Source organism: Mytilus edulis, chromosome 3, assembly GCF_963676685.1.
Source record: "Mytilus edulis chromosome 3, xbMytEdul2.2, whole genome shotgun sequence".
In the NCBI taxonomy this organism is placed as follows: domain Eukaryota; kingdom Metazoa; phylum Mollusca; class Bivalvia; order Mytilida; family Mytilidae; genus Mytilus; species Mytilus edulis.
Genome location: NC_092346.1, coordinates 30,035,470 through 30,060,893, shown reverse-complemented (window position 1 = coordinate 30,060,893; position 25,424 = coordinate 30,035,470). Strand labels below are relative to the sequence as shown.

Sequence of the window (25,424 nt, the reverse complement as noted above, 5' to 3'; positions counted from 1 at the left end):
TGCATAATCTATACAAAATCTTTACAATTTTGCACAACCTGTAGTGTGAAAATAAGTCCGGTGACCCATTCTTTTTATTAATGTTTTTAAACAAGCAGGATATGAACTACATTTTGGAAAATTATTAAAAGATTCTATGGATTATAATTTAGACACCCCATCTACCTTAAAACAGAAGTTAACAAATTTATTAAATAAAACAATGTTTGAGTCACAAAATAACAGAAACGTTATAAATCAACGTCTTTTCCTTTGAGGTCAATAGTTCAGCTGACACGCACATTTCAGGCCGCATTTTTCAGTCAGTTGAACTTGTCAATGGCGGTGGACGTACTAGGCATGTTGCAAGGAGAATCGGGTAAGTCTTTACTAACTAAATTTATAGTAAATGTTCCCTTGGTTATTGTAGCGTTTGTGAAAATACTCATGTCTGACAGAGGATTCCTGGATATTGTACTGACATGATTTGAGACTTGGCAGGAGGGGCCCTTTGACACAGATTCATTACTGTTACTTGCGGTAGCTACACCCTGAAGAGTTGATGAGAGGGCACGCCTTTGTGCATCTGACGGTCCAGCAACATAACTTTCTAACGATTTAATGTTTCTATGACCCGTAACTGACATGTTAGTTAAATCATCGACCCCGGCGCGTTTCAGCCCAGTACCAACGGTAGCTTTTATACAATGGTTGGTGTATCTGTAGGAAAGGCCTGCTTCATTTGAAATCCTTGGCATCATTTGACTCAATTTGTTTTTTCCCATGGCTTGATTAGCATACCAGCAATTTGGTTTTGGATAAAGCAATGGCTGTTGAAACAGCGCATTACATTTAGGACTCAATTTAGATACATAAAAATCAAAACTTGACACTGGACAGTTTTCATCTCCTGATTTTTCATACATACGCACCTCTTGATGGTTTTCATGGGAATCAACGCCATGGTGAGTTTTATTTGCCTCATTGTATGTCATTTTATAATATGTATGGTCCCTGTCATCCTTGAACTTACCAAAAGATGACTTTGTCAAACTATTTAACCCTTCCTGGCCTTGTCTTCCAAAATTCAACATTAAGTCCCAGAATACTTTGTTTTGTAGTGTTGCTGGTGAATCTGTGTTGAAAACCCCACTTGAATATAAACGCTGTATGTCTCCTTCAGCTACAGGTTTTTTGTGTACCGTAACATCTTTGCCTGCTCTCTTTAGGGTTTTTATCATTCCCGTTAATGCATGATTTGATGTCATGAAGGCATTATCTTTCATTAAATTAACATTACGGTTGTATGGTGGAGATGTGAGATGACGGGATATTGCTGCACGTATTCCAACTAATGGTGATTTAGAGTAATCTGTTCCTTTTTTTGTTTGCAGGCTTGGATAGAAAAAGCATAATCTCTCATTTAATATGGAGCTTTCAAGTTCCTCAAACTTGTCACTGTATTGGTTTTCTGTCAACCATCCTGAAATTCAAATTTATATTTTATCAAGTTTAAATAATATTCACCTTTATAATAAATGCAAATTTAGAAGTATATATGTCCAAATATGATGTTTTAAGGCCTTTATTTTTTATTTTATTGGTTGAATGATTTAATTTTTGTAAATAGTCTTGTTGCGACTCACAGTTCATCATACATGTACATGTACGTCACACGAAATGCATACATTTTTTGCTGATAAATTTTGTTTTTCTAATGATGATTAAAATTCAAACTGAGTGACAATCTTGTTGCATTTGTAAATGGATTGAAAACCTTGGTGGTATATTTGTAATTACGCCTATTTTTTTATAGGAGAATGGGGTTCGATTCCCTGCTAGGGTTAATCTATTTTATCATAAATATGAAACAATTTTGTCATTTCAGTACGACAGTAATACTCATAACCTATTTAGGCTATAATTTATTTTATATTTTATCGTTAGATTATATGTTTCAATGAAATTATTATATATATATATGCCTTTGCAACAGGAAAAGTGAGGACACAATGTAGTCATAATAGCAGGAAAAATCATAATAATAATTACATGTATATGCAATGATAGTTAATTGTTGTGATGTGAGTCAGTTTATTTACCTCTGAAAAGGCGCACTCCCCAATCAGTTTGTTGCTTAGTTGTCTCTTCTACTCTGGCCTGAGCCATTATATCTATGTGCTCTCTGCTTGGCATTTCTTTGAACCTTGGTTTCTTTAGGGGTGGTTCCGGGTCTAAAGCTAGTTCTGGTTCTAAAGCTTTTTCTGGTTCTAAAGCTTGTTCTGGTTCTAACCTTGGTTGTGGTTCTTCTACAGGTTCAGAAACTCCTTCATCAAAATTTGAAAGCTCATCATCTGATTGTGAGCTCTCTTGCTCGAACTGGTATATTGTGGCATCAGTTAGTCTGGCAAACATTGACGTAACTGATGCATCACATATTTCATGTCTAAATACACATTTTGTTTGACCTGATGAAATATTCCTTATTATGTATTGTAGAACAGATTGTTTCTGATTGAAATAGTCAATTGTTATGTAGTTCTGTCCTTTGTGTTCTACCTTAAGTCCAATTTTTAACGGGATTGTTCTCGCATACTCCATTTTGTTTTGTAAACAAGCAGACGATGAAACGTGTTTTAAGAGGGAGGGGTTTTGAAGTTGGAACAGCCAACATGGACGTTGCGGTATCTAGGTCAAATAGTTCAATTTCGAATTGTAACACATTGTTGTCATTGTGAAAGTATTAGTAACACAATGTGTATCATTTTAGAATTTGAAAGTGTTTTAAGTTAATGGAATACATTAAATGCATACCAATTTTGATAAAATTCATTTTTCTACCGTAGTCAATATACGCATGTGCAAACTAATTTTATTGGATAATAAAGTATGGTTTCTTTACAAAGCAAAAGAAGCACGTCATATTAGAATTGATATTACCAGACACACACAAACAAAAAAACATTAATTTTTAACTCAGGATGATGGTTAGTATTAAATAGAATGATTAGCTCGTTGGGTTTTTCCTGATCATGTTTTGATTTTTACCAAAATTGCCTAATTCTTACAAAGACTGGCACTTAACTATCAACTTTTTTATAAAAATATTAAAGGGCACTAACTCTGGAAACATACCTCAATAATGCAAAACAAAATATGGCAATAAATAAATGTTTGTTATACAAAGCTAGTTTTTATACAAAATCACAAATCAGTGAGATTTTTAGTAAGATTTTATATCAGTGGTGGACTCATTTATTCAAAGTAAAATCCTCATCATTCATTTTTACAGCAGATCTGGGACAAATCTAAATTATCAATGATCTATTTCCCCCAAAATGATATATTAACAACAAAAAGACTTACCTTACAATGAAATTAAAACCAAGAGCAGAAATCACAATGACAACTATATCACTCTGCATCCAAAACCTTTCAACCTAGAATACATATGAAAAATTGTTCTGTCAAAAAGATTTTAGGTTGGCAAAAAAATTTCTTAACTTTATATAAGTTACTGATGAATAAGTATATTTTCTATTATTTATCCTATTGATTTCTTTATCTTTATATAGTTACCCAGTCTGTGCCAAAAACTATTTGAAGCACTGCTGATCAATGTATCTATCTTGAACACTTACCACACCATACATCAGAGGATTGTTCACATCTAGATTGGCTCTCCATGAGAAAAATACTGTATACACTAACATCATCAATGCAAATATAAAATAAAGCCGATGTTTCTTATATACAAATCTGAAAAATACAAATTAATATGGTAGAAGTTTCAGTTTTTTAATTTTTGTTCAGATCTACAAAAACATGAGTTTAACAATAAAAAAAATCAGTTAATTTTACACTATATTGGATGGTTATTTTTTAACAGCAATACCCCTTATCTTTTGGATTTACTATGATTTTGTTATAAATATGTATATATATTATTTAATTTTGGATGTAACGCGTCTTCTGATTGGCTTACATTATTTTGTTATGAGCCTTTAGACATAATTTAGTCATGTGATCGTGCCTCATTAACGTTTTTTCATGGTTTTCTACGGTTTAAAATGGAATTTAGAATTAAATTATAAGAAATGACTGTAATATTTTGGATATTTTCATCTTCAATATATATTTACATATGAAAAATGTGGTGCACACTGTTAAGTAACCCGCTACGCAGGTTATTCAGTATGCACAAAATTTTTTAAGTCATTTCTTCATAGACAGAAAAAATATTACAGTCATCCCTTAAATATATAATGAAGATAAAAATATCCAAAATGTAACAACTAACATTATAAATTTCTTACAAATTCATTGATAATCACATGTACAGCAATTTACACACATAAAAGCAAGCCTTTTTTTTTACAACAATTCCAATACAAAGTTCATTTATTTTCTTTCGCTGATAGCTTAGAATATGAAAACATCTTTTATAAAGATTTCAGGAAATCTCTTTTCAGTACATGTAAACTCAATGACATGTCTGTATCTGCATATTATAATTTTTTTGCTCTTTTTTTCCAGAAACTCTTTAATCATTATTTCTTTTAATACAGAATAACTATCTTTACAAGTGTTCTCCCTGTAGTGTACCTTAATATAATGTATTTATTGAGAAGTCTTCAGGTAAGAAAACACTATAAATTATAATGTTAGCATCAGAAAATGTCCTTACCTATAAATAGCCTGTGTCATTCCAAAACAAAATAATATTAATACTATAACAGTCATTTCACTGACCAGATGAAACATGAACAATCTGAAACACAATAAATTTAATTAACTTATATGAAATTAAAAGATTACTGTCGATAATTTTTTCATGTTGGTCTCATTTTTTGTGGTTTGAGAAAAATTTAAATTATCTTTGATAATTTCATCATATGCTCCTATCAACACGATCAAACTATCTTAAATTTGTATATTGTCGAGTGTAAATTCTACAAAGACCACAAAATTGGTATGACACGAATATCAAAGAAAACCCAACCAGTTATTCAACAATAATGAGAGCTTTTTTTTTTCTTTTTTCCTGATACCCTGTTTGAATGACAATTTCAGGCATCCAATGACATCAAAGTATAATTCCAAAGAATATTGAAACTGACTTCTTACCTAGAATATTCAATTTGCCTAGATTTGTGGCAAATAATTGCTCACTGTTGAAGGCTGTACAGTGACCTACAGTTGTTAATTTCTGTTTCTGTGTCATTTTGTCTCTTGTAGACAGTTTCTCTTTGGCAATCATACACACCTTCTTTTTTATATTGACATAAATTCTGGATACTTGTCCACTGCTATAGAACCGTAAACTGACTTCTAGATGGTTTTTTTTTGTGTTTTGTCATTACATTTGTTCTCTCTGCATCTGGTGCCTTGTATTCATACTTACTGTGGTTTATGAATTCTATGTTATCTACTGAGTTTTAATTCCTAAAACTCAATTGTAATTGATCATAGATTTGAAAAAATATTCCAAATTCAAACACTTTCTTTTGTGATAAAATTATTTACAAACCCTTTACTAACATAGCCTTACAGTACACAAGAAATTAAATTAAGATAAAGTATTATAAATCAAAAGCCTATGATTTCAACATCTACATTTTCAAAGATTGTGTGGCTTCCTTGCAAAGGTAGTGAAAAGATGATGTTCTACACACTTTTCTCCTTAAATATTAATTTAACTTCACAACTTACTGTAAAGACTGAAACAATCCTTGTTGAACCCCGTCTTTACCCTAGATAAATAAAAAGACATGATTCATCAACAGACTGAAACAAACTTTTTTTTACATATATTAGGCCGTCAGTTTTCTTGTTTAAATTGTTTTACTTTTGTCATTTATAGACAAGGTTTCAACTGGTGGTTGACATTCTCACAATTTGCGAAAAAATAATAATTGTGGCGATTAAAATTTGTCATTGGCAAAAGAAATTGGCGAAAGAAATATAAATAACAATTTATTTTCAGCCATCATGTTTATTTACTTTTTTAGTTTTTTTTTTGGACTTTAACCGATCAGACAATACTATGAATTCACCTTGAAAACGTTAAGATTTTGACAGAAAATCAATAGTCAGCTTATTGTATTTATAGCTATCGACTTCAAAGGACTAATTAAGGTTTTGATTGTATAATATGACAAAATGATGGTTAAATGGCGTCTGTCACATTTCACAAAAGGGATTTATGAACCACTTTGCGACGCACATGTTTGAAGCAAAATTTTGACGCTTCCTCTCCTTCTTTTAATGATATTCTAGAAAAGAAAACTGTTGTTATGACGAAAAATGTTCAAAAGCAAGAAAGGTCTCTTATTTAAAACTTTTATCATATGACTTTGATATAGATAATTGATTTGAGATGGTACTTCAAAAGTCATTTCAGTGACACACGTGTTTCAAGCATAGTTTTACTTATTTACAATGGTCTAGAAAAGAAAACTGTTGTTATGAAGAAATCTATTCAAAAGGTTGGCATAAGAGTAACCTTTCAATGTAATGACTACACCTTACTCGAGGTATCAATTTCAAGTGATAAAATGATTTATTTTGTTTTAAAAACCACTTCTAATTTAGGGGGTGGGGCTGGAAAAAAAAGGAAAATTTTAAAAGAAAATATATTTGTGTTACTTGGTGAAAAGAATAATAAAATGGTGAAAAATATGTTGTTTTAGCGAAATAGGTGACGAAAAAAACAATTGACCCAGCGGCTATGAGGTATGGGCTTTGCTCATTGTTGAAAGCCGTACTGTGACCTATAGTTGTTAATTTCTGTGTCATTTGGTTTCTTGTGAGAGTTGTCTCACTGGCAATCGTACCACATCTTCTTTTTTTATATATAATGTATGCAATTTACACACTAGAAAAAGCAGTTAGAACCAGAAATTTAAAACAGAACTTATGGAATATTTAAGAAATATTTAATCTATTCAAAATTCTTTCTTATCAATTGAAGGAAAGATCAAAACATATGTACCATTAGGAAAAGAATAGTGTATAAAACACATCAATTCAATTGTTAACAGTAAAGTACACAAACCAAATCAAAAGTTCCATATTCTTTGCGTAGAAGATGCTTTAGAAATCCAGAAATTGTCCTTTGATCACCCCATGTCCATCTGGCTTGGTTGTAATATGCAGACAAAGGTAAGTAAATGTATGGTAGAAGACCAAGTGCAAATGTTAATCCTAGTTTTATTAAAAATGTGACCGACAGCAGCTGAAATACATAAAATAAAAATTAATTTGATTATTTTAACTTTTAACTTTGTAATATTGTTAATTCAGATTTTTTTTTTATGTCCAAGGAGTCATCCATAATGTCAACCTTTCATCAAGTGTGCAAAACCAATCATGTTGAGGGGGGGTAAAATCATCAACAATTTTATTGCATGCTTTTGAGGGTTGAGAAAAATGAGTGATTTGCATGCTTGGGAAAATGGTTGGCAATTTTGGATGACCTCTAAACTATTACAATAATTTCTGAATTTACAGTATTTTGAAATGTTTATTAACGTTTGCAATAGGAAAATAGTAAAAAATTAAACTGTGGGATGATTTCCATAATGTCCTAAAGTAATCCCTTACTTTCTTTGTCCTTCAGTAAAACTTGATATAATGTGTATGATAATTTAGACAAGTGCAATTGGTTGAACCTGTCCTAAGTCAGGAATCTGATGGTCAGTGCTTGTTGTTTGTTGATGTGTCCATAAATGTTTCTCGTTTTTTTTTATAGATTAATTAGACCATTGGTTTTCCCGTTTGAATGGTTTTACACTAGTAATGTTTGGAACCCTTTATAGCTTGCTGTTCGGTGTGAGCCAAGGCTCCCTGTTCAAGACTGTACTTTGGCCGATAATGGTTATCTTTATAAATTGTGACTTGGATGGATAGTTGTCTCATTGGTTCACATACCACATCTTCTTATATCTATGAATATTAAAAGTGTATTTTTTTCTATTATTCACAGCATATCCCCAAAAAAAATGTCACAAAAGGAATTTATTTGCAGCAAATAACTCAACAACAATCTACTTTAATCAAAAATTTCACTATGAGTAAAATGGGAATGTATTTATCTTAAATAAGAATTAGCAAAGTATTAAACTAGAAAAAAGACAATTTTAAATGCCTACCTGATTATGTTTTAATTCTAACAGCACCCATAAAATAAGTATCATATTATAAACCACAATTGTATGTTGATTGCACAGTGATAAACCACACATCAATGCTCCAAATAAAGAAATCTGAAACAGATCAAGCAATTTCATAAATCAACCATTTTGTTATTCAAGGGAAATAAATCTTAAATAACAAAAGTTCAAAAATCTTTTTTAGTAACACAATCTTTTGTTTTGAAAGGCGACATGTTGGAAGTTGGCAATGGTCTATTGCACTGTGCAGTATTTTGGTAATTACTATCATCCCTTTTTATGTACGATGAACTAAGTAATAACTTAACTTTCATGACTTTTTGCAGATTTTTTTTAATTCATGCTTTTAAAATGTATTGCATAGAAAATTTTACTGATCCAACCTGTAGCTTGTGAAACATCTTTACTGACACTTGTTATATACTGCTTTCTTTTTTTCAGAACTGAATTTTTCAATACAGAAATGTTTGTTCTTATTGAAATGACAGCATAAATGCATGCTGCTTAGAAAGCAATTACTGTGGATTCATTAATATTCATTGGATACCAATTTTCTTGTTTTTTTCGTGGATGCAGGTAAACCATGAATTAAAATATTCAAGGAAGAACAAATTTACCATAAGGTTGTATGCAGAATATGGCAAAACCATGAAATCACATATCCACGAAAAGGGAAGTTTTCCGCAATCCACAAAAAATTGGTACCCACAAAAATAAATGAATCCACAATATATTTGTATAAAAACAATAGCTAACTTGCTCTGGAAAAATCCAAAAACCATTGTTTAAACATCACACTTAAAATTGATTTCAAATTGGTCTATTATAAAAACTTACTTTTTGCTTCATTTCACCAGCAGAATAGTTAAAATCGACAGACAGCTTCATGATAATCGTGATAAACAGATTATTTAGTGAAAAGACCTCTGATGTTATTGACCAGGTCCATGTTAATTTGCACCAACACCAAAGTCCTACTGCAAATGCACCACAAGACAGTTTGCCTGTTAATCTTAATAGATATGATGTATAAATTTAGAAAAGATGGTAAACATATATATATATGAACTAGTTCATGCAAGACAGTTGGAAATTTTTAAATGGCCTGTTTGGCTTTATTCAAATTTCATCCTAAACAACAGCAGTTTTAATTTTATCACAGCAAAATCGACAAATTGTTGGCAAATAAGTGATAATACATGATTTGGATTGAGACAACAGTTAAATTGTGAAAGCCATTAATATTTTCATCTCTGATTCTGCGCTAAGTATAGATATATTGAGAATTTTATAATGCTATTGTTTACAAGCACATCATATTAGCATATTATATTGTTTTGTTAGCACATCCTTTTCATTACAAGTGAGAAGTTTACCTTATAGCTAGCAATAAAACCAGGTTCAATCCACCATTTTCTACACAAGAAAATGCCTGTACCAAGTGAGGAATAAGATAATTGTTGTCCTTTCGTTTGATGTGTTTGAGCTTTGGATTTTGCCATTTGATTAGGGACTTTCCGTTTTGAATTTTTATTGGAGATCAGTATTTTTGTGATTACACTTTTTAATAATAAAACTATGTGACTTTATATGATTTTATATCATTAATGTCTATCATGGGCAATGAAACCAAATTCTTTTATTTTATCCTGACACAGAACCAACAAATGAAAATTGGCATCCAAAACTTGGTAATGCCATATTGCATAATTGGTATCCAAAACTAGATACATGTATTGCTATATTGCATTATTGGCATCCAAAGCTTGTAATTGCTTTAAGAATTGTGTAATAATTAATTTTAATAATACCTAATAACTAATTTGGATAAAAATGCTGCAGCCATTCCACCACATACAGCTGTTAGTAAATTTACTCTCCATGCTATGCTCTCAAAGGGTACCAGTCTTATTACACAGTTGGCAAGTAGAGTAAATAATGGGTATCCAGGAGGATGGGCCACCTTAAAAAAGTCAGAAACTGAAAAGTAGTCATAAAATTTCAAAACAACTTTAATACTCTTTCTTATCATATATACCTCTAAAAGACTGCTTTCATAGCTTAGGATAAGATATAGTGAAAGATGAGGCGATAAAATATTATCATATTTTCTGATTACTCAAGAGCATGATCTAGAAATCAAAAATTGAAGTTAACTTCTCTTAAAAATTTTGTAAGTTTGTCAATGTATTGTTTGCATTTTATGAACAAAAGCAAATATCTCACATAAAAAAAAAATATTCATGAAGTTGAAGTAAAATATATCTAAAAATATTTTAAATATTAATAGTTTTCTTGACAATATTGCAATCTACACTTTATTCAAACTTACTCCAAGTTCATATGCAGCTGCAATAAGCTCCCCTGAAAATACAAAATCAAACTGACTAACAAGACAAAATTAATCATTATGAAATACAGGTGGATGCTGAATAAAAAAAAATGAAAATAATGAAATGCATCTCAGGTAGAAAAAAAATCAAATTCATCTAAAAATTTATTCAAAAAAAGAAAATATTTTCCAGACCAATTTTCATTAAACAAACAGCAAATACCAACGGAGATAATTACAACATCATTTGGCAGAAGTATGTGTGTTTTGTATAGGTAATAAACCTCTGTAGATAGACTTTTGACATTTTTTTATCAGACAGTTTGGGAGAAAGCCACTACAATAACATTTTACTAGATGGAGTTCAAATAAAATTAAAAAGAACTTTATGATATCAGTAAAGATAGAGTTGATTTTTTTTCGCAATTGTAAAAACATGATTTTTTTAATTAACAGTACTATTTAGCTATGTAAAATCAAACCTGAATCTCCCCCTGGCACTGATGGATATAAGGTAGCAACATATAATCCTGTGGTCAGTACACCCAAAGCTAACGACAATTCAGAATCATAGTTCTGCGAATGGCTGATTTTACATCTGTAAAGATAAATGAAAAGATTATAGTTAGTGTAAAAAAAATGTGACTAGATTAAAATTTAAAAAGGAATAGTTTTCATAAATCATGTTAATTGATGTAGAAATGCTATTGGATTTAGATTAACAATACACGTTATTATTATAATCATGCATATTTCAATAAAAGATTTATCAGAGCTGCATTGATAATTTATACTTCCTTTCAGTTACAATGTAACTTTTGATGACTCGCAAGTTATATGAAAATACATAATCTGCAATCAACATATTATCCAATATTTTATTATGAATCTTGTATACATCTGAATATTCATGAATAAAATTTGTAAGGGTTCCGCTCACCTACTTTTGCTGTAAATCGCAGGCTCAACAAAATTGAGGAAAAAAATCAATAAAATACTATCTTATGATTGTAAGAAGCTTCTGTCCAAGTTTGGTAAAAATTTAGGATAGTTAATGAATCTAATAAATGTTTTGAAAACTTTAACTGCAGACTGTATGTAATGTTAACTGGAAGAAAATCCAAGTCCATTTAAAAGTAAAATACAGAAAAAACGAAGTTATCTTTTTACAAAATTTACTTCTGGATACTATCTTATGATCATAAACAAGCTTCTGTCCAAGTTTGGTAGAAATCCAGTATAGGTTATGAAGGTTATTAAAATTTCAAAAACTTTAACCACAGAGTGAATATTTGTGGACGACGCCGACGATGACGGAATGTAGGATCGTTTAGTCTCGCTTTTTCGACTAAAGTCGAAGGCTAGACAAAAATGAGATGTGAGGTAAACACATGATAAACATTAAAGAACCTTAGTGAGCACGCTCACATACCCCACGTCCCCACATTGTCATTGGAGAAATTAAATAAGTATAAGAAAAAATATTGAATAATAATTTCCTGTCAATATACATAGTATGTCCTTATTATCTACAAAATTTCATGAAATTCTGTTGTGTGTTTTCAGAGGAGTTGAGATGACAAACTGTTGCAGAAGTACATTGAAGCAAATAAGTTCAAAGGGGCACAACTCCTAGAAAAAATTGAACCGTAATTTCCTGTTGATATGCACATCTACATAGTATGTCCTTATTATCTACAAAGTTTCATGAAATTCTGTTGTGTGGTTTGAGAGGAGTTGCGATGACAAACTGTTGCAGTAGTACATTAAAGTAAATAAGTTCAAAGGGGCATAACTCCTAGAAAAAAAATTGAATCGCAATTTCCCGTCGATATGCACAACTACATAGTATGTCCTTATTATCTGAAAAGGTTTCGTGAAATTCTGTTGTGTGGTTTGAGAGGAGTTGCGATGACAAACTGTTGCAGTAATACATTAAAGTAAATAAGTTCAAAGGGGCGTAACTCCTAGAAAAAAAATTGAATCGCAATTTTCCGTCGATATGCACAACTACATAGTATGTCCTTATTATCTGAAAAGGTTTCGTGAAATTCTGTTGTGTGGTTTGAGAGGAGTTGCGATGACAAGAAACAGGACTGACGGACTGACGGACGGACGGGTCAAAAACATTATACCCTCCGCAACTTCGTTGCATGGGGTATAATAAGGAGTGTGGTGGGGGGAAATGTTTACTAAGATGCAATACTTACTCTGAATCAGATTCTGTTTTGTTGCTCTTTTTCTGTAAACGTTTGTTTCTTTTCTTAGCATCCATTCCACATTACCAAACTTGTTAAAATCTGCTCATATTCAAAAGCAAATATTATATATAGCATATCCTCAAACTTCACCGTCATATGGCTAAATAAATTTTAATATTTAAATGAAAAATCTTTTTGCTGTGAAAAGTATTCCAAAATAATGAAAATATATATAGTCATTATAGTTATGTTCTTCTCATATATTATGGTGGTATAATACTAAACCCCTAACAAGAGGGATTGTGCATGATATTCACATGATGAAGACATAATCTTTCTATCAGTTAAATTGAGGTCTGTAGCTGGCATATCAGTAACTGCTAATAGTCTGTTGTTATCTATGTGCTATTGTCACTATTTTCTTTTGTGACCCATTCTGACATCTGACTCTGACTTCTCTTAAACTGAGTTTTACTGTGCATATTGGTATGTTTTTGTTTTTTCTTCATTGGTTAGAGGTATAAGGGAAGGGTTGAAATCTCAAAAACATGTTTAACCCTGCCACATGTTTGCGCCTGTCCCAAGTCAGGAGCCTCTGACCTTTGTTAGCCTTGTATGATTTTTAATTTTAGTTTCTAGTGTACAATACAGAGTTTAGTATGACATCCATATATACTGAACTAGTTAGTATTCATATTTGTTTAAGGGCCAGCTGGAGGATGTATCCGGGTGCGGGAGTTTCTCGCCACATTGAAGACCCGTTGGTGGCCTTCAGTTGTTGTCTGCTCTATGGTCAGGTTGTTGTCTGCTCTACCATCAAGTTGTTGTCTATTTGACACATTCCCCATTTCTATTTTCAATTTTATCACTATACACTTGTTGCACACATTATTGTGTCTTCTATGTGGTTCCAGTAAATTATTGCACTATTGTAGAAGCAGAAATAATGTATGCCAACAATTTTTTATACAACATCAAACAATCTGTCAGATACATGAGAAAACAGAATGAAAACAGGGAATGTGGCCAAAGAGATAACAACTCCACCAAAGAGCAGAAAAGAGAAAACTGTCCAATAATTTGGCCTTGCACTACAGTAAATTGCCTTAGTGTGGCGGGATTGCTTCCCTTAGAAAACTTAGTAGATACTTAGTCAGCCGTAAGCGGTTGAGCTAAGGAAGTACTTCTTTAGCTCAGTCGGTTAGCGCGCTGCCTTGTAACACAGAGGTTCTGGGTTCGAGTCCCGGTGGAGACAAGCAATTTTGTAATGAAATTCATGCTCTCCGGTTCCATTGGCGCCCAACAATAATAACCCACGGTTAGAAGAATTACCTAGCCAGGTTAAAATATAAATATAAAAAATATGAAGATATCATCATTATAGAGTATAATGACTCTTGAGGTGGGGGAAGTGTGACGGGATTGCTTCCCTTAGAAAAACTTAGTAGATACTTAGTCAGCCGTAAGCGGTTGAGCTAAGGAAGTACTTCTTTATCTCAGTCGGTTAGCGTGCTGCCTTGTAACACAGAGGTCCCTGGTTCGAGTCTTGGTGGAGACAAGCAATTTTGTAATGAAATTCGTGCTCTCCGGTTACATGACTAATGGGGTCCAACACTGCACTAAAGTTTGATTAAACTAGTACTACTGGGGCAAGTACTGACATAGGCGGATTAAGGGGGGGGGGCCCAGGGGGCCCGGGCCCCCCCTTTTTGGGAAAAAATTTGGTTGCTTATATAGGAAATCACTGAAGCGTAACTGGAGCGGGCCCCCTCTTAGGTCAGTCAGTGGGCCCCCACTTATGAAAATTTCTGGATCCGCCACTGACTGAAATAGTGCAGTGGCGTGTCATGTTAATTCCTTCAAATAAAAAACTAAAACCCAAAGATATTATTTCCATTGGAAAAATGTTACAGTAGTTGTAGGACATAAAATATTTGTTCCCACAGCCTCTGGCACAGGCAATGTTTTGATAAAGTTTCCAGGTGAACATCAGTATTGCGGAACAAATATACGTTCACAAACGAAGTAAACAAGTTTCTGAATAAAGAATGCATACTTTCATGCACTGTATAAAGAAGCCCTTACTTATATATACTATATAATAAGTATTTCCCTATTTCGCTTGTATGCCGGCTTTGCAAAACCATGGTAAATACTAGAAAAGTTCCGAAACAGGAAACAGTTAAACTAAAATAAAAATCTAGATCGGTTGACCAGGAATGAATTATTATTTCAATAAAAAACGTGTACAAAATTAACACACTGTTGATTTTTAAGTATAAATTACTTTTATTGATATGAATGTAAGCTAAACTTTTGTTTTTCTTATTCAAATAAATCAATTTTGAATCATTTACAAAGCCGGAATTTCATTCGCAGCTTTTCGAGACTTTTCCACTCAATTTCTTTTAAAAGCAGACGACGCAGTCTTTTTAAACGTCCAGTTTCAAAATGAAAAATTACCTGCCTGGATATTATCTTCGTAGTTTGAGAAATAGGCCTTTAGTTGAAATCGACGCTGAAGAAATCAGTTCCACTATCCAGGTGTGTTTTTCTATCCTATAGACTATAGCAACATATTATTTCTATTCAGACATAGAATATGGAAAAAGTAACATCACAATAATACTGAACCCTGAGGAAAATTCAAAACAGAAAGTCCCTAATCAAACAGCAAAATCAAAAGCTCAAACACATCAAATGAACAAATAACAACTGTCATATTCCTGACTTGAGTTGGAACAGGCATTTTCTTGTGTACAAAATGTTGAATTGAACCTGGTTTTACAGCTAGCTAAACCTGTCATTTGTATGACAGTTGCAATAGAGATTTACTGGTTTTTTTTACCATTTTTTGTACTTTTATTCTTTTTGATTTAATAGTAAATGAACACTTGTCTACTTCTATTTGCTTGATCTCATTGAGTTTGGTACATTAAACCATGTTATTCTGCCTCAATCATAAAATATTTTAAGAGGGTGGTAAAGGATTATTTTCATGCTATGTGTTTTGCCATTTTTATTTCACATGCAACCGTGCAAAAGGTTCATTTTTCACCGTGTTTTGTGAAATCGGTAAAAAGATCCATGTGCAAAACATTTTTAATTGTTTGTTCATCGTGACATAGCAATTTTATTTCAAGTTCTTTCGTGCAGATACCCCTCCCTTTAAGCCCCTCTCTTAAAAGAAGGTTTCAAATTTTTTTCTGAAAGTTCTGAAACCATTTAGTAAAATTGGTATATATGTAAATAATTTTAATATTTTGGAAACAATGTATTAAGCAGTTAAACTAATCCAAGGAATTAACAAATTTAAAATTATATAATCAACTGTGTTTTGTTTTATAGAATATGGTGTTTAAATATATTTCTTTATTTAGCCCTTCCTGCATCATTGAAACTAATCTTCACTATATGTTTTTATAATTTTTTTTGTAGAATTAACTTTTATTTTGTTTTGTTTCCAATTCTAAAAAAAAAAACAAAAAAAAAAACAAGAGTTATTTCCCTTATGAAAATAAATTAATTTGGAATTTTATAAAAACTAACTTGAATTTTTTTATAATCCCAAATAAATAATTGCTACCAAAATTTCAGAAACTTTAAAATTTGAGTATATTATTCCAATCATGGTTTTACTTTTCACATTAGATATCTTTAGGCTGACAGAATAAAGAAAGATGTTTCTTTATTAAGTCCTTCCTGCATCATTGAAACTAATCTTCACTATATGTTTTTATAAAAATTTTTGTAGAATTAACTTTTATTTTGTTTTGTTTCCAATTCTATAAAGAAAAAAAAAATACCCAGAGTTATTTCCCTAATGAAAATAAATTAATTTGGAATTTTATAAAAACTAACTTGAATTTTTTTTACAATCCCAAATAAATAATTGCTACCAAAATTTCAGAAACTTTAAAATTTGAGTATATTATTCAAATCATGGTTTTACTTTTCACATTAGATATCTTTAGGCTGACAGAATAAAGAAAAATGTTTCTTTATTAAGTCCTTCCTGCATCATTGAAACTAATCTTCACTATATGTTTTTCTAATTTTTTTGTTTGTAGAATTAACTTTTATTTTGTTTTGTTTCCAATTCTATAAAAAAAAAACAAAAAAATACCCAGAGTTATTTCCCTTATGAAAATAAATTAATTTGGAATTTTATAAAAACTAACTTGAATTTTTTTATAATCCCAAATAAATAATTGCTACCAAAATTTCAGAAACTTTAAAATTTGAGTATATTTTTCCAATCATGGTTTTACTTTTCACATTAGATATCTTAAGGCTGACAGAATAAAGAAAGATGTTGTCTTTCATAAAGGAGTTTTGTTATTTGATTTTGCCATGTGATTATGGACTTTCCGAATTGATTTCCCCCCCTTAGTTCAGTATTTTTGTGATTTTACTTTTTTCAGTCTTTGATTTTTTTCGTTGCATTTACAGCTTATTCTAAGATATTGGTTTTGCACATTGTTGAGGGAAAATGCTCATTAAAGATACATGGTTATGATTTTGAGTGCCAGTATACACTTTGTTTCAAAAGACTTGTATCAAAAAAGTAAAAAGGACAGCTAAAGTATTTTGACAAAAAGCATTGAGCACCAATGAATTCATATATTTTTCATGTCTACTGCATTTCTATTATAAATGGAAAACTTGTATTTTGTTAAACAATTATATTTGTTGTCAATTTTTGCTCACAAAGTTCACCACTAAAAAAAATATTATGTTTTAGCAGCTCTTTAAACATAATGTGTTAAAATTTTCCAGGTTCATCAATATGAAGTTCAAAAGACAAGAAAGAGAAAAAATCTTAAAGCTTTTGAAGAAATGAGCAAGTCAAATAGAATGGTTAACTATTTGGAAAACAAAAAAGTCAGACCAATTGAAGTACCTCTAGTCCAAGAGTTCATTAGAAATGCAATTGATGAAGAACAATGTGTTCCAGAAACAACAGAAAAGGAAGAATTCAGCTTGACACAGACATTAAATAGTATTCCAGAATTAAGCAGTTCACCAAACTTTGGACAAGAACCCAGTTTTCATGACAAAGAATTCAGTTTTCATGACAAAGAACCCAGTATTCATGACAATGTGTTAAAATCTGGAATGTTTGATTCTGCTCCACGAAATACTACCTCTTTTGATTTGCCCTTAGAATGTCCAAGAGTCCCAACAATACAATCACCATGTGCATCAGTCAGTACACAAACTATTATTTACCAGGAGGTGTATCCTACAAAGGAGTCACATTTGCCAAAAGCTTTCAAAGCAAAACTGAAAAAGAACCTTATGAACTCTCTTTTGAAAAGTCCATGTTACAATTCTGCTAGACTTACAGGTTTAAGTTATAGCCAACCATCAACTCCAAAGACACCAATGTTTAGATCAGTTTTGTGTGCAACACCTAGAATGCAGAAACGGAGAAACTTTGGGTAGATTTATTGTTTTAAAATATGTATTCAATAATTAATAATTAATTCTTATGTTTAATTAGTTATCAAAGGTTCCAGGATTATAATTTAGACGCGTGTTTCGTCTAACATAAATTATTAATGATAATGTATACCATGTAGACATTGCAAACTGGTAGAAATTTCATAAAGGGGGGGAAAAGTGGAAGGGGGGGGGGGGGGGTGCCTAAAATCTGCCTCTGAAAATAAATAAAAAGATTTGATAGCAATAATAAACTTGAGTAAATTGATTATCTCCGATTTACAAAGCAACTAGAAAACTGACATGCCAGCTTGCAAATTTATGTGTGAGGGAAAGAGAATGATTAGGACATGTTGAACTTGCAAGGAACTCATATATACCAAATTTAGTCATCAAAATAGACAAACCAAAAAAATTACACATCTCTTTATCAGTTGCCAAAACATTGAAAATGATCAAGGACAATGGACATTTGACAGGTGGAAACTTGGCAACATAAGGCAACTGCATACAGGATATGTATTAGCATCAAGGTCTTATTCCCTCTAAAATATGACACTTATACAAATATTTTGGGCAGCGGCTAGATTGTAATAACATTCTGCAACTTTCATCACAGACAGTACATTTAACACTCATTTATATAACAAGAGACAACAACTAAATAAAGACATGTGATGGGTTAAACCATTATTTTTGGTAGACAAAAACCCTCCCCCCCTTTTTTTTTTATCTTGGTCATAATATATGTATGTGTGATAAACACAAAACTTAATTTCTATTTTCAGTACTCCATCATTAAGCCAGTATATTCCCTTCACTCCTATGTTACACGAAGCTGTGAAGCTGCTAGACAGCATTCCAGAAAGATTTGAGGAGAATGTTGACCTGTTGAATATCATAGGTAAGTGGCTTAGATATATATGCATATAAAAGGCAAAAAAAATTAAGGTACCCTCCCTTTTTATAAGCCCAAAAATAGCATACCTTTAAGGTTTTTTTTTGTCACTTTTCAATTTTTCAATAAGCGAATGTCCCTCCAATAGACTCAATGTAAAATTTAAAAAAATCCTTGCCTACCTATATAAAAAAGAAGATGTGGTATGATTGCCAATAAAACAACTCAGCAGACCAAATGACACAGAAATTAACAACTATAGGTACTCTGTCACTCTATTTTTTTCAAAGATGTAATAGATAACACACATATTTTTTTTTGTTGGCCTAAATAAAATTGAGAATGGAAATGGAGAATGTGTCAAAGAGACAACAACCCGACCATAGAGCAGACAATAATAAATACATTTATTAACTGCAAAATTTATAAAATATCAGAGATCCTCATCTTAAGAGAGAAAAAAAATAACCTTGATACAAGGTCAAGGAGGAGAAATAATAAATTTATTTGATTAAAATAAAATCTCTTGGAACTTTGACTTAGGAACAGATTAGAATCACAGTTTGTATTTGTTTTTAGATTTTGTGTCCTTGTATCTCCTAATTTTTGTCTCTGATTTTAAAAGTTTTAAAAAAGATGTTAAAACTATGATTTACAAAAATAATGATATATGTCAATATTTTTTTTCTTCTTTTATTCAAGTACCTGTAAATAGATTAAAAAACAGAATTATATCTCTTAATTTGTTAAATCATACTATTACTTATGTCTATAACACACTAAATACAAGGGTCAAATAATAATTACAGATGACGATACTAAACCAGTTGAAATGGTGGATAAAGAAATTGATATGTACAATGAAGTCAACGATGCCAACGTAGCTGATTATGTACTTAATATTGTAAATGACTACCCCATCCAGGAATATAGAGAAATGTTTCAAAAGGTACAGTGAGCTACTCTAAGTTACATAAATAGGTCTTTCTCATCAAATCTTGAAGAAATTCAGTACATAAAAGGTGTCACAAAAAAGACATTATTTCACAAATTATACATCAGAATAGTTACTTCCCTTTGCATATGATTGTATAGGATATATTTTTTAGCCACAAACTATAAAAAACACAGAATTAAACTGTGATGAATAAATCATTAATCAAGATTCAACTACTTTATCAAAATGGACACATTTATCCTCTGCATTACACTTTCAAATTGAATATAATTATAAATTTTCATTGGTCTCCTCAACGAGATTGATTTTCTTGCTTGAGCCGGTACGGCAAAAGTAAGAAACACAATTGATCTGAGATGACCAATGATAATCAGTTTATCGCTATTTTACCTATGACAGCATGGTCAACATCATGTCAATTGCATTGACAATGCATTGACAACGCTGTGTGCCCCCTTAATTTCTTGCAATAATTTTTAATATCACTAGACTTTGCTGAGAAAGGAAATTATCAGTCAGCAAGATCAAAGGAAAATTTCCTAAAATTGTGATTATCTGAAATACAATGTACTGAGTAAACATTAAATAAATAGCGAGATCATGAGGTATGAAACAAGCATTGATTGAAAATGCGTGTATATACTCTAATTTAAAGTATACTTGTTACATGATATTGTGTTATTTTTCAAAAGTTGTAAAACCAACTCCTCTTCAAAATATATTCCCCTTTGTTGCCAAATGATATTGAGATGTTTCCTTTCTTCTCCTGTTATGTATGATTCCGATGAGACAACCCTCCACAAATGACACAGAAATTAACAACTTTTGGTAAACAAACTGCCTTCTTCAACAATGAGCAAAGTTTATGCGGCTTTGCCAGCTAAAAAAGTCCACTAAATGACAAACATAAACAATTCAAACGAGAAAAACTGACAGCCTAATTTATGAACTAACTAATAAATGAAAAACAAATATGTAACACAGAAACAAACAACTAATGAATTACAGGCTTCTGACTTTGGACAGGCACTTACAGAATGGATTTAGAATTCTCAGAATGTTGAAATCATATATATAGGATTCAATTTTTAATGCTGTATTTCTTCTTTGAAGGAATGATGACTCAAAGTCTACAAAAGTCATACTCTGTGGTAAGTAATACATTTATGCTGAAATCTAATTTCTAGGTTCCCAAAGTAGAGTTCAAAAAAAGAAAATGCCAGAGAGCAAAACCAATCTTTTTCGAGGAATCTGAGGCATTCAAAGAAAAAAAACGTGAAAGAGACCGGGAAAGAAGGAAGAAAAAGAAGCAGATGTTTGAAAGAAAGTCACCTCTTGGAACTCGACGGGTAAAAATCTGACAGCAGTTTGCTGACATACATTATAAGGAAGAACTGTCATCTTAAGGGGAAAATAAGACAACTTGTCCTAGTTAACACACCATTGTGGTCACCCTAAAATCATTTACTGATATTATTTAATATATCAGCCTGTTTTGTTTTTAATTCTAAGCTTTGGACCCATGTCCCCTAAAATCATATTATTAATTTATCATATCTGTACGGATTGTGAAGACCAATGCAGTTATTTAATTAAAAGTTAAATGCAATATCATGACAGGCATATACATGTACCCCATCTTGTAACTCGTTATATTTGAACACTGAAGTATGTTTCATCAGACCAAAAATTGCACCCATATTACTATGTATCAGTGTCAAACTGCTGTCACAACAATAATTTTGTATATTGATTTAAAATTTAACATCATAAGGAACTTATTAATTTACAAATTAAGCTATAAAGATACAATAATACAATATATTTGTACCTAGTCTTTGTTTTTAAAAGACAAAATTGATATAAAAAATTAGTAAAAATTCAAGAACTCAGCAATAATGTGAATTTTTCTCCAGAAAGTTAGTGACTGAGTCAACAGAGCAACGACTTTATCCAGTGAGGCATAAATTTCATTTTGTAGAATTAAAAGAACTTTGGATACATTACAGAGGGTTCAATATTATTTGTGGGGTACCAATTTTTGAGAATTTGTTGGTAAAAATTGAAATGGAGATTTTAAATTAAGCATACATTTTCTATAGGCTTTGACAAAACAAAGAAATTAAAATATCCAGGGGGGAAAATCCAAAGAAACTAGTATATATAAACAAAAATAGATGAATCAAAAGTAAGCTAAAATCTTGAATATATTTTCTCCAGAATTTGTTTGAAGAAGGATAAAAATCTATAATTTGTGGTTTTATGTGGCTTAATTTTGTAGATAACAATGATACATTATAAAATATTTTTTTTACAGAGTAATCGAAAGCTGAGACCTCCACCAAGGGTATAGGTAGCTGCAAGAAGGATATGTCATTCTTTATAAAAGGACTGAAGATCAGATCAGGAGATAGTACTACAAGAGGTGTTGTTGTTCCTATGGTTTAAAGAACAGTGATATAGATTTATTTTGGTATCAAAGAGACTGAAATCAAGTACACTTTAAACTAAAGGTGATCCAAATACTTATAATGAAGAGAGAGATTTGTAAGATGGAACTTGTATATTTTTTTCAGACCTCAAATGATTTCTTCATTTCAATTAATAATACATTTTTTTTATTGATTACCTGTACAAGTTTAAGTTGGAAGGAGACTGATATTTTTTTTTATATATTTTTGTATTATTTTGCATCTCAGAAATGTCTATTAAAAATATTTCAAATATTTTATTGCATGTTCTACCATTTATTTCAAGTGAAAGTGATTGAACCATGTTTGTAGAATGACTGATGTAGTCTTATTTTCCCTGGTGATTTCAAATGATTTTCAAGCATTTTCAATGCTTTGTGAAAAACAATTCTGCAAAAATGTTCTTTCGACTAGATGACAAGCAAATAATTAGTACAAGTTTTTCTTAGAAATTATCATATGATAATTTATGACAATAATGTCTTTCACATGTATACAACAAGAGTGCATAAAATGATGTCTCACCTTCTTTACTGTCCAATTGTTTTATGTTGAAAGTCTGAACCATGAAAATGAGGTCAAGGTCAGATGATCCCTGCCGAACAGACATGAACACCTTACAATCATTCCATGCCCCAAATAAAGTTGACCTATTTACCAGAGTATTAAAAAAGCTGACCAGAACACAAAAACTTAACATTGACGAATGAACCTTGAAAACAAGGTCAAGGTCAAATGACACTTGCCGGACTGACATGTACTCTGAATCATTCTCCACAACACATATAATTGACCTACTGGTTGTAGTATATTTCAAGTAAATTGATTGTTGAACCAAGATCAGCTGAAACCTGTCTGACATGTAAATGTTACAAGGAATCCATATACCAAATATAGTTGTCCTATTACTTGTAAGTGAGAAATTCACATAACAAAAAACAGTCACTATAATCATGAAAATTAGGTCAAGGACAATTGACACACTAGGCAGAAACTTTGTCACATAAGTATATGCAAACAGGGTTTGAAGCATCAAGGTCTTCAAACTTCTGATATAGCTTTATACAAATATTTTACACCGCTGATGCTGCTTCCAGATAGTTGTCCCTCCCTATATTGTACATTGGAAATAGAAAAAAAAACATAACCATAATGTCCTACATGATTTGCAACAATATGCTCTTATTAAAAGCTTCCATAAACCATCAAAACAAAGCAAAATATCAAATAGAAAAATCTATCTTGCACAAAAGTAAACCATGAAGATACTGAAGGTTGTTTCATACAAATGCAAGCGACACTTTCAAAATGGAGAAACTAAGTGGCAAATTTGAATTTCCACCAACATCACTGTACTTGACAACCACCATTAGTTAAGATTTCAAAGTGCCTTCTCCGGGTCCCACATACAAATGTATGGTTTGATTGCCAATAAGACAGTAACTCTCCACCAGAGGGTGCATCATAAGACTTTTAAATAGTCATCAGCTAGTTTTTTAAGCAATCAGTCTAATAATAGCTATCATAATATTTTATTTATGTACTGTATATCTATATATATAATTCTTGCCACTCTGGGTAGAATTTTTATCAACAAAAAAAATCTTAATGAAATATACAATTATTTGCAACATATTTTGTTAAAACACCTACAAATACACAATACTATTAAATACTTTTTTGCACCATTTATCATATGAATTCCTTTTTCCCTATCACCAGTAGTTAATGTCCCTCAATCAATAAATGTTAATCTTCTTTGACATTGAACTTCTTTTCAGTTCTAAGACAGATTACCTTAATGCAAGAGATCATGATGACACACTAAAATGTCTCATCCAATTACAAAAATTATCAAAATGGCAATCAACTCGGGTGAAGTCAAATGAAAAGTCTGAATTCATACAAAAAAATAAATTATCAACCGTTCAGGTATAATTTATGATAAATAGAAGACTTAATCCAAAAAATTCAAAACTGACCTTTAGAGCCAAACAGAGCATGAGATTGATATCAAGGCTGTAGGTCATACAGACAAATATTAAAATAAAGGGCTGCGCTTAGGCGCATGATACGCCCGTTGCTCTTTTAACTTGTCTTTTATGCTTTAAATGAATTTATATGATCAACTAGAAATAGTGTGAGCCCTGTCAAATACAAATAATAAAAAAAAAATGCACAAAAAAATTGACACTATTAAGGCTACCTCAAATTTAACTAAGTTTGTTTTCTTAATTTTTCATCCATACATAAAATTTTGTGAAAGTGTTAGTTATTGTCCCAAAATTGGAAAAATCCCCCCTTTTTTAAGCATAAAAATTCATAACATGGAAATGTAAAATCTGAAATTTATAAAAATTGAAAGGGAGCTTACATTAATAGATATAAACAATTCACCAAAGTTTCATGGACATTGGTGAAAGCCTTTTTGAGTTATTGTCCGAAGTGTTAAAAATCACCCTTTTTTTATGAATAAAGCCCCATAAATCCAAAACTTAAAATCTGAAATTTACAAAAATTGAAAGGGAGCTTACATCAATAGATATAAACAATTCACCAAAGTTTCATGGACATTGGTGAAAGCCTTTTTGAGTAATTGTCCGAAGTGTTAAAAATCCCCCTTTATTTATGAATAAAGCCCCATAAATCCAAAACTTAAAATCTGAAATTAAAAAAAAACGAAAGGGAGCTTACATCAATAGATATAAACAATTCACCAAAGTTTCATGGACATTGGTGAAAGCCTTTTTGAGTTATTGTCCGAAGTGTTGAAAATCCCCCCTTTTTTATGAATAAAGCCCCATAAATCCAAAATTTAAAAACTGAAATTAAAAAAAAACGAAAGGGAGCTTACGTCAATAGAAATAAACAATTCACCAAAGTTTCATGGACATTGGTGAAAGCCTTTTTGAGTTATTGTCCGAAGTGTTGAAAATTCCCCCTTTTTTTATGAATAAAGCCCCATA

At 31.2% G+C, this 25,424-nt stretch overlaps 3 protein-coding genes across 4 annotated transcripts in view; 1 reads left to right on the top strand and 2 right to left on the bottom strand.

Annotated features, from left to right (window-relative positions):
* LOC139515159 (protein O-mannosyl-transferase TMEM260-like) overlaps positions 1-14,826 on the bottom strand; it is a 43,837-nt gene extending 29,011 nt beyond the window's left edge. Inside the window, exons 1-12 of the mRNA XM_071304722.1 lie at positions 14,743-14,826; positions 12,696-12,785; positions 10,968-11,083; positions 10,486-10,517; positions 9,965-10,116; positions 8,991-9,165; positions 8,133-8,246; positions 7,037-7,216; positions 5,692-5,732; positions 4,667-4,750; positions 3,621-3,738; positions 3,346-3,419 (exon numbers count right to left, since the gene is read on the bottom strand). Of these exons, the coding sequence (XP_071160823.1) occupies positions 3,346-3,419; positions 3,621-3,738; positions 4,667-4,750; positions 5,692-5,732; positions 7,037-7,216; positions 8,133-8,246; positions 8,991-9,165; positions 9,965-10,116; positions 10,486-10,517; positions 10,968-11,083; positions 12,696-12,760 (1,151 nt within the window). The 5' untranslated portion in view covers positions 12,761-12,785; positions 14,743-14,826. The remainder of the gene's footprint in view (positions 1-3,345; positions 3,420-3,620; positions 3,739-4,666; positions 4,751-5,691; positions 5,733-7,036; positions 7,217-8,132; positions 8,247-8,990; positions 9,166-9,964; positions 10,117-10,485; positions 10,518-10,967; positions 11,084-12,695; positions 12,786-14,742) is intronic.
* Positions 221-2,490, bottom strand: LOC139516165 (uncharacterized). The gene is made up of 2 exons (XM_071306065.1): positions 2,082-2,490; positions 221-1,462 (listed from the first exon to the last, which is right to left on the bottom strand). The coding sequence occupies exons 1-2, from the start codon at positions 2,392-2,394 to the stop codon at positions 303-305; spliced, it is 1,473 nt and encodes a 490-aa protein (XP_071162166.1). The 5' UTR covers positions 2,395-2,490; the 3' UTR covers positions 221-302.
* A 261-nt stretch (positions 14,827-15,087) lies between the features above and the next one.
* On the top strand, positions 15,088-22,716 carry LOC139516164 (uncharacterized). 2 transcript variants are annotated; one of them, XM_071306062.1, is made up of 6 exons: positions 15,088-15,230; positions 17,466-18,130; positions 18,920-19,035; positions 19,839-19,978; positions 21,175-21,336; positions 22,305-22,716. In XM_071306062.1, exons 1-6 carry the CDS (start codon positions 15,138-15,140, stop codon positions 22,338-22,340), a joined length of 1,212 nt encoding a protein of 403 aa, XP_071162163.1. In that variant the 5' UTR covers positions 15,088-15,137; the 3' UTR covers positions 22,341-22,716. The 2 variants fall into 2 exon arrangements, with proteins under 2 accessions (XP_071162163.1, XP_071162164.1); XM_071306063.1 differs by lacking the exon at positions 21,175-21,336 and adding an exon at positions 21,101-21,138.
* Positions 22,717-25,424: the final 2,708 nt, after the last annotated feature.

Coding starts and splice junctions, on each gene's coding strand:
- LOC139516164 (XM_071306062.1), top strand. CDS start 15,138: ATGAAAAATTACCTGCCTGGATATTATCTTCGTAGTTTGAGAAATAGG. Junction 15,231..17,465: donor AAATCAGTTCCACTATCCAG/GTGTGTTTTTCT, acceptor AAAATTTTCCAG/GTTCATCAATATGAAGTTCA. Junction 18,131..18,919: donor CAGAAACGGAGAAACTTTGG/GTAGATTTATTG, acceptor TTCTATTTTCAG/TACTCCATCATTAAGCCAGT.
- LOC139516165 (XM_071306065.1), bottom strand. CDS start 2,394: ATGTTTGCCAGACTAACTGATGCCACAATATACCAGTTCGAGCAAGAG. Junction 1,463..2,081: donor GGGAGTGCGCCTTTTCAGAG/GTAAATAAACTG, acceptor TTTGAATTTCAG/GATGGTTGACAGAAAACCAA.